The sequence below is a fragment of the Quercus robur genome, chromosome 8 (genome assembly GCF_932294415.1).
Source record: "Quercus robur chromosome 8, dhQueRobu3.1, whole genome shotgun sequence".
Lineage (NCBI taxonomy): Eukaryota > Viridiplantae > Streptophyta > Magnoliopsida > Fagales > Fagaceae > Quercus > Quercus robur.
In genome coordinates this window covers 14,580,019-14,589,555 of record NC_065541.1, presented here as the reverse complement: position 1 = coordinate 14,589,555, position 9,537 = coordinate 14,580,019, and the positions used below count along the sequence as shown (strand labels likewise).

Here is a 9,537-nt window from a genome sequence, read left to right as displayed (position 1 = left end):
TTACAATTCACAATCTAATCCTACGATTCATAATCCTACCTACCCACATGATCCTACGTAAGATTCTAATTTTGACAACCTTGCTTGTAACACACCTCTACAGAATTGCTGCCATCGAACCCAACTCAATCCAGTGCCCCCTAAACCCAACCTCTCTCCAACTCTTCTAGTCTACCATTTGGGCCTAGGCCTCTCAGAACCAAAAATAAACAAGTCAATATGCTTTAAACCCACACTCGACCCTAGAGCTTTATTATCAGTTTATCGCATCAGCTGACAGCTAGTCATACCATATGGATCATTGGATTGTAAGTTCAACATTTACCACTGGTATATGCTCCAGTTGAGAATTGATGAATTTCTCATGTTCTAAAACTTCTATATGCAAGAAAGTATAATTGATAGCATCCAAACAATCGGGCACACCAACTACTTATTTTGGTGTCATCATCCACGCATTGTTTTATCCCCCATAATGAACACAGCAGGAGGGGTTAAATTGTTAAGTCATTAGGCACACTGGTACAGATCAGCCCTAATGACCCTTGTGTAAGCATGCAAAATCTGTGAGAATACACAGATTTCAATTCATGCACTTAAAACATCACATCTAGAATGTGGCACCCATCTCAAGAATACACAAAGTCCTTGATAATACTGAAGACGACTCCAATGATCATACGGTTTTCCTTTTCCCTATTTTTCTTTTCCTGGCGAACTTTTTGAATTAGATATCAATGGCAGTTGTTATTTTCAATCGTAGTCCTTATAACAGTGTCATAAATTTAAGAAATAAAATTGGCTTAATTAAGTTCACGAGATTTGTGCATTAGAAGAGAAGCTAAGCTACCAACATTCTACACATTGGGAAATAAAGAACAAACAAAAATCATAAATTGTATATATATAACATAAGAGCTTGACATGTTACTCGTCATCTTTGTATGGGTATTCCTCTGGAACTTGCTTCAGAAGTTTCACTTGCAACTCAAATGCATCATCACCACGAAGCATGTCACGAACCCATGTAACTTCTGTCTTCATTGAAACCTGAACGTGGGAAAATATTGCAAAGATACACATATTGAGATACTATAGCAAAAAAAAAAAAAAAAAATAGCAGCAAGCAAAACATTCCTCTCAAAAAAGAAATATTGCAAGTATCAACATTAAATTCATAGATTAATCAGGTGTAAGATATTCTGAAATGTTAAAATTCAGGAAAACTTCAGCGTAAGGGGTAAGCAACAAAATGAAAACCATAGAACAAAAGACTATTTTCTTTTTCTACTACGATCTTCTGACAAACTATTAACCATAGAATCATCAAATTTATCAACATGAAGCAAATGGCTTAGAACAGAACCTTCTTAGAACAAATGACCATGCCTTTCCATTCTTGAGAAAGACAATGCTGATATGGTGATACCCATTGCCTTAAAATAGAAAGAATGAATTTCCCAGAAATGGGGAAAAGGTAAAGAAAAAGATATCACAGTGTGAGTCATTAGTTACTCCACACAACTTTGAATCAATACAGCCACCAATAAGCTAGCTTTCTCAGCCATGCTTGATGTAAGCTATATTTTAGATGAACGAGAATGAGAAATTTTAGAAGAATACATGTCAACTGCAAAATTCACAAAAAGAGAGACCAGTTTTTGAAGGCATTTACACGACTAAGAATATCTGTTATATAGTATTATAATGTGCTGGGAAAAAGAAAACAATAAGAGGACAAAGTTAAAGCTGTTCAGTAGGAGGAGATATTACTCACCATCTCTAAGGCCCCTCTGATGACTCCACTTAAGACATTGCAATAGTATAGACCTTGACATGTGTCAGGAAGCTCAACAAAGTCTACCAGAGGATTGTCTTCTAAAACAATACTGCAACATGTTCCATCAGCATCCCAATTGCTTACAGATGCTGTGACCCCTAAGAACATTTTAAAACCAACCTGATAAAGAAGTATCATTAGGACATATATGAACAAAAACATATTTCGTTCTTTACAATAGAAAATTTATGCACAGTGGTGTGGTACGTAGTGGGTTTAGTACGCCCCACCAAAACAACTCCGAATCATGTATGCTTTCGATATCAAATTGATCTGTTAGTGCTCTCATGTTTTCTATATGCGTTCCCCTATTATTCGAGTTTTAAGAATTCAAACGACCTTTCCTTCTGTGCCCAGGGCAGCTGCTCGACCAAGCAACCAATTACCACTCTATGACGTAGCCACTCACCTGGGAAAATTCCTGTACAGATCTCAATCCTAGACTTTTTCTCTTCTACGCCTATAATGACTGCAATCCACATACATGACACAGCAAATATTTGAAATATAGCAAAATATAAGAAAACTACACTTTTAAACCTTGTGTGAATTACTTCACCAGGCAAAGCATGTTATGGAGAGCCAACTAGATCCATGCTAATATCAAACAAGCAAAGTACAAAATGCATTCTATCAGAACACACCCAAAAGACCTTATATTAACTCTGTCAAGCAAGCCAGAATTTTTCTAAAGCTGTAATCCTGGTGATTTGGATTGGGTCAAAGGTGACCAAATCTGAAAAATAAAATGGTGTGATCAATGGGTTCAAAACTCACCAGGTGCGTGCTTAACTTACCAATCAAATGATGGGGAAAAACAAAGTTGAACAGGTTACCAGAACCAAAACTATATAGGATTTGGGTTGCCCAACTTAAGTTGGCATATTTTATCAAGTTAAGGCAGTGGAGTAATTCCTATCACTTGAGAAAAAAACTTTCACTGCCTGTAAAAGTGTGATGAAATTTAACAATGGAAAAGATGATTGATCTTCTTGGTTTAGTGACACATCTTAATGTGATTAATGAGAATTCTCACAATAAGCATCTTTCTAGACTACCTGTCCAAGTATAAAAGCTACTTTATGAAAGCACTTCAGCTCTTTTTAAGGAAATAAAATGTGTTTCTCCTTAGGGCTAATAATTATAATTAATCTTACTTATCGAAAAAAATAATGATAATTAATCTCGAAGTTCTATTTCTATTTTTGATAGATTAAACTTCTAGTTCTATTAACTCCACCTATCCTATCTTCGCCAACACTTAAAACCTTAATTGCAATGTAAGTTAGGGCGAGAGCCCAGTGACTCCCAACTTCTAAACCTGTATTGCACTCACAAATCCAATATCAATGTAAGTTATCATCAAGCCTATCCTATGCCAAAAACTATGAAGTCCTAAACATAAGTGATAAGTCTAGAGACAAGATTTTTATGGAGCCAACCAGCAACCAAGATCATGCTAAAATGCTTTCCAAGCATTTCAAATGCCTTTCAATAGAACAAACCCAAGATAGCTCCTCAATTCAACAAAATCCATTGTCTCCATCCTTCCCAGATTTCAGCCATATGACAAGCCACTGAGGTTGAAGCTCCGACTCACAAACTCCTTTCGTACAAAAGAAGAACATAGCACCTTCACTAGATGAAGTCTAAAATTGATTTCCCACACTGAAGCATGGAACAGTTTTCCAAGGGCTTTTTTTTTTCCCTGAATAAAATATGAACCATTAGAGCCAACATACTCTAGCTTAAATGGTGCCAATGTGCTCTTAAATGGCAACTCTGTAATCCATTAAGTGATAAATCTTTTTGGCAAAAGTATATTCCAGTCTTTCTGTCTTCATCCACCAAGTCTACTAACCACCAACAATACATCCTGTTCTTTTTGTTGCACCCACCTCCTCCTTCTCTCTTATCTCACACCCCCCCCCCCCCACCCCCCCCAACCCCCTGGGGCTGCCCAAAAAAAATAAATAGATAAATAATGAATTGGAATAGAAGAAGTAATAGAGGCCTGGACAAGTAGGAGGAAAGTTGAGCCAACATATAATTCTCATGTGTAAAGAGGCAAGCAATGATAACAGACCTTTTTTATATATATAAATAATGATGATAACAGACCTTTGCAATTACTTCAGCTGTCTCCTTGAAGTCAACACATCTGGCAACATTAGATTTTGCTAGAAACTCATCAATTAGTCTAATTCCAATATTATAACCCCTGCAAGATAATTAACTAGTCAAATTAGTTCTGATATTACAATGATCTAATCAACAATTTTGCATTTGATGCTCAAATATGATAACTTAAGGTTTGTCGGCAGTAGGAGATTACCCATTGGAGATGAAATAATGTTAATGTTCACAATGTAATATCAGGTATATTTTTCTTATAAAGTAAAAGAAATTTCATTGGCATTAAAGTAGAAAGAAAATAGGGAGTGCAATATCAGATAAAGGTATGTCAATGCATTTGTCAAGTATCCCCCTCCATGCACACCTCCAACAAAAGGAAGGGGAGGGGGGGTATGAACAAGAAATGAAATGCTACTATTTGATTATAGAGTTGTAAATTCTTGACGGATAAGTAAGCAAATGAGCATAGATTTGTTAGGCAGGTTCTTGGAATAGGGAATAAGTCCTCAGTGCAAAGCAATAAAATAACATCTAATGATAAAGAGTCTTCAAATATGTACCTAACTGTGGATTTGTATCTTGTAAGCTTTTAATACCTAAAAATTTTCCTGAAATCCATACATAGCCTGTTTAGTTAAATTTTAACTATCACTCCAAAAGAAATGCTCACGCATAAATCAACATTCTTCCAAAGTTTTTGGTCAAGACCCATCAAACTTAAATAGTAGGATTGAGTATGTGTTTGAATCCTAGCCTAGTATGCCAGGCTAAGAAAAGGAAATTGGGGGAAAAAAAAATACTCAGATAATGTTCTTTAATCTTCCCTGTTTAATTGTTTCTTTCGCGCTAAAGAATAAGTGGATGTCAAGATCATAATAAGTGCCCATTTAAGTGTTTAAATACAATTCTTACAAGAAAATAAAAATGTAAACTTTCCAAACCAAAACCATCTTCAAGCCAATCAAACATCTATGAAATATAACTAACCCATAATTTGAAAAATCACATAAAACTATGAGATATAACTATGCCAGAGACAGATGATAAGTGAATATCAAGATCATAATAATTGCCCAATTAAGTCTATATAAAATTCTTATAACTATAATCAAATTTAATCATCCAAATTCACACTCTTCGGATCAAACCAACATTTTTAGCAAATCGCACACAAAAATCTACGAAATATAAAAGGAAAAAACCGTAAGAAACTGATAAAAACTAAAAATTTACATTTGATCAAGCTGCTTGTTGACTTCCTCGACCTCCTCCAGATCGGTAAGCAACTGGCGCACGATCGCACCGTACGTCAAGGTAAACAGCTCCGCATTCTACACCAATTTTTCAAAGCTCCGTTTGGTTCTCGAGAAAATGAATCGGAAATTATGGAATTGAAAACAGGTAATTTTTTGAAATGAGAAAAAGGGGGGGCTTTAGGGCTTACCACACGTTCGACGCTGGCGAAGATTGCGTCGCCGGATCGAGGAGCAACAGGAGCCATGTGATGAGAGAGTGAGAGTGAGATCTGATCTGATCTGAGTCTCGCTTTTAATAATTTCTTTGAGAGGTTGCGTTTTTGGTTCCAGATTTGGAGTGTCAGTGACGCATCATCGAGTTTCAGTAGAGGACATGGCAGTTTTTTTTTTTTGGGGGGTGTAATTTCAGGCCCAAGTTTGGCCCAGACTAAATTCTCTAGGCCCATGGGCCTTTAAAAAATATCAACAAAAAGAGAGACAGAGATAGAGAGAGAGAGGAAATTTTTTTTTTCTTAGAGAGATATGAGAAAAGGAGAATTTTAGATTATTAGCATCATGCTCAATACAATTTTTAGTTGAATTGACTCCCAAATCTTCACTTTTGTTACTTTAGTTAATGTACTATTTATAGACAACTACATCAATCTTAATATTTTATTTTTATTTCATTTAAACATTATATTTCTTTTTTCTAGAACTCCACAAAACTAATTATGTCACCTCTCTCTCTACTTATTTATCTTTGTCATATGATTCTGTAACTTGGATAAAGAAAATTCTTATATGATCGAGTTGGTTGTACCTCAAGATATTTTGAATTTATCTTATTCCCAATTAAGTTGCAATCTAGATTATCAAAAAATAATAATAATAATAAAGTTGCAATCTTCTTATTCAAAAAAAAAAAAAAAAAACTTCTTATGATTTTTTATTCTAAAAAACCTTGTTGTTATTATTATTAATAATATATGTACTTTTTTATTTTAAAAAATATATTTGTACCTAAAAATGCTTGTGTTTTGTGGTTTTTTGGTTCAAATCTAACTTAAATTATTAGATCTGTTATGCTATGACAATCAATAAAAGTCAAGGAGAAACTCTAAACAATGTTGGCTTCTACTTGCCAAGTCCAGTCTTCATCCACAGCCAACTATACATTGCATAATTGGTTTTGTGAAGTGAAATGAAAAAGAAGCAAAATTTAATGTGAGTGCAAAAGTGAGATCTAAAAATAAAAACACTTAGGTAGAGTTAATATAGATAATAGTAGTGATAGAGCTAGAGCTAGACACTATGACTTTGTATTTCTATTTATTCTTTGTAATAAAGATTTGTTTTTAGATTCTCAAAAAAAGATTTGTTTTTATGTGTCTATACAATACTTATCATCTTGACCTGAATCCACCAATAAAAGAAGAGTTTATACATTATCAATCAATGTGACAAATTCCTATGCAAATGGAAAATGGTTTTTTTATTATTTTAATTTGGTTCCAAAATTGGGCATATTCCATTTTCTTTGTTTACTATTGTTGTTGTTGGTAGAAAGGGCGAAGTGTAGTAATAATTCCTATGACCAAAACAATTTATTTTGAAGTGAAAAAATTGAAAAAGAATGCATTTTTAGGAGATAAAACACATCATTTGTGACTTATGTGACCCATCATGCAAGCAAAGAATGAATAAGTGATAACCTCAAGCGTGGCATGAAGTTGCTTGAGATGATTAAATATGAGACCTTCACATGCCTTAGTAAAAAAAAAATCCACCTGCATTCCACAACAATTGCTATAAAATATTAAAGGTGTGTTTTACAAAACAAAGTTTTGGGTTTTAAAGAAGCTCATTTAAACTCACAAATGCCTAACCAAACAGACCCTAAACATTATTAATACTGATACATCATTTAGAGTCCTAATAATTAAATTGTTTTTTTTTTTCTAATCTAACAAAATTTTAATGTTCATATAGAAGTTATGAGTTATCTACATAATTATTCACCTTAAATTCTATCTTCCTCTCTCTACAATCCTATCAACATTTATAATTCTAAGAAACGATTGTCATGCCAAATGGGCATTGGCAACATTTTTTACTCCATGAAAATGGGAGAAAAAAACATGCAATATCATGTTTGGTTTTGTATAATTCTTTCATAAATATTTTACAAAATTAATTATTTACAAATCTCAATAAAAAAAAATGAACTAAGTAAATGAAAAAAAAATTAGAAAACTTGTGGCATAAATATGAGATCCACGTATAAAAATATAGACGTAGCATCCAGACTTGAAGTAATCCACTCTCTTGAAACTTCAATGGAATAGATATAATCAACAAAGAGGTATTCAACAAAGGATACGCTAAAATATAGTGTACAAAGAGGTATTCAACAATCTCCTAAAAATACAAAATTCTCATTAAAGCACAATTGGTATGTTACAAAATAATAATTTTTTATTTAGGTGTTATCATTTTATATTTGATAGTTATTATACCAATGCAATTTATTCATTTTGTTATTATAATAATTATTCACTTTATTATTGTTTATCAGATAAAATATATATTCTAAAGTTTATAATAAACCATACAACACACAGGCCTTTAATTAGTATATATAATATGACGTTGTTATATTAAAATACACTATTGGGAAAATACCAATAGAATGAGATCCTTAAGAGAATACAAGTGGCATCATGATATTGAGTAATTAAGTTAGAATTATGCTTAAGTGATTAAACTCACAATTTCCTAAAAGCCTAAACTTTTGGCACAATCAGTAATTTAGCATGATATCAAAGTAGGAGATCCTAAATTCAATCCCTGTCTTCACTCTACCTCCCATTTAAAATGTTAAATTCCCACTTGTTGGCCCCCACTTACTAAGGGGAAATTTAGGCCCACAAGTGAGGGAGAGTGCTAGAATTATGGTTAAGTGATTAAACTCACCATTTCCTAAAACCCTTCTCCCCTAATCACATTGACGCACATATATTGCCAACTGACCAGCAACCTTAGCAAATAACCAATTTCTATAGCAGGCTAGAAGGGCATAGAAAGCACGAATCTTAGGAATTCCTCAAACACCTACATGCTAGGGCAACACTACCATGGGTTTACCTAGGAGATTTCAATGAAATCCTACACTCCACTGAGAAGCAAGGCTGCCTAACTAAGCCACTAGCACCAATGCTTGCTTTCAAAGAAACCTTGCTTTAGTGTGGCCTTGAAGACCTAGGCTTCCAGGGACATACCTTCACATGACAGAATGGCCGACCGGGGGACGCTTTTATGCAAGAAATGCTAGACAGGGCCTGGGCCACTGCTTTGTGGCAAGCGATGTTTAGGAGGCACGAGTCTTCCACTTGCAAGTATCCTATTCAGACCATGACCCCATACTTTTGAATACACAGCATGTTACCCGATAAAACCAGGCTTGAAAAAAGTTGATTCACCATTTTGAAGAGAGGTGGGTAGCACACCAAGACTGTGAAGCTGTAATAAGAGAGGCTTGGAACCTACACCCAAGGAGTGGAAGTCCGATGTTTAAACTATTTGAGAAGATAAAACAATGCCGCTTGAGACTGTTAGCATGGAGCTGCATGACCTTTGGAAACACAAAGTTCAGAATTGAATAAAAATAGAGGGAGATGGAGGAACTTATCAAGTTGGGATATGTGTACAACTTGGAACAGATTCACAATAAGAGGGAGGAGCTCAATAATCTAATGCACCAGGAAGAAGTCTTTTGGCGACAACACTCAAGAGCAATATGGCTTCTGGCGGGCAACAAAGATACAAAATTCTTCCACAAAAGAGCTTCTCAAAGGAAAAGGAAAAATCAGATTGAGGGACTGATGGATGAGGGAGGCGTGTGGAGATCAGGAGAGGAGAATATTGCAGGGGTGGCTGAGAGATACTATACAAATTTTTTCTCTACCTCCAACCCAAACACAATTGATGATATGCTAGAGTTAGTGGAGGCAGTGACCACAGAGGACATGAACCAAAGCTTGCTCCTACCTTTTAATGGTGATGAAGTATGTAAAGTCCTTTTCCAGATGCATCCTTCGAAATCGCCTGGCCCTAACGGTATGTCTCCTTTCTTTTTTCAAAAGTTCTGGCACATTGTAGGAGACGATGTCACTGAAGCTGTCTTGTCTATGTTGAACTCGGGACACTTTCTTAGAAAAATGGATTTCACACACATTCTACTCATACCAAAAAAGAAAGAACCCCAGTCCATGTCAAACTATCGACCCATAAGCCTGAGTAATGTGATCAGTAAGTTAGTCTCTA

At 34.8% G+C, this 9,537-nt stretch overlaps 1 protein-coding gene across 1 annotated transcript; it reads right to left on the bottom strand.

Annotated features, from left to right (window-relative positions):
• Positions 1-780: 780 nt before the first annotated feature.
• LOC126694728 (uncharacterized) lies at positions 781-5,604 on the bottom strand. The gene is made up of 5 exons (XM_050391216.1): positions 5,421-5,604; positions 5,210-5,307; positions 3,962-4,061; positions 1,778-1,960; positions 781-1,050 (listed from the first exon to the last, which is right to left on the bottom strand). Exons 1-5 carry the CDS (start codon positions 5,475-5,477, stop codon positions 928-930), a joined length of 561 nt encoding a protein of 186 aa, XP_050247173.1. The 5' UTR covers positions 5,478-5,604; the 3' UTR covers positions 781-927.
• Between the last annotated feature and the right edge of the window lie 3,933 nt (positions 5,605-9,537).

What these genes read in the sequence shown, in the direction of transcription:
- LOC126694728 (XM_050391216.1), bottom strand. Translation starts at nt 5,477, where the DNA reads ATGGCTCCTGTTGCTCCTCGATCCGGCGACGCAATCTTCGCCAGCGTC. An exon ending in AACAAGCAGCTTGATCAAAT is followed by an intron (nt 4,062 to 5,209) that starts GTAAATTTTTAG and finishes ATTATCTTGCAG; the next exon opens with GGGTTATAATATTGGAATTA. An exon ending in TCAGAGGGGCCTTAGAGATG is followed by an intron (nt 1,051 to 1,777) that starts GTGAGTAATATC and finishes TCCCACGTTCAG; the next exon opens with GTTTCAATGAAGACAGAAGT.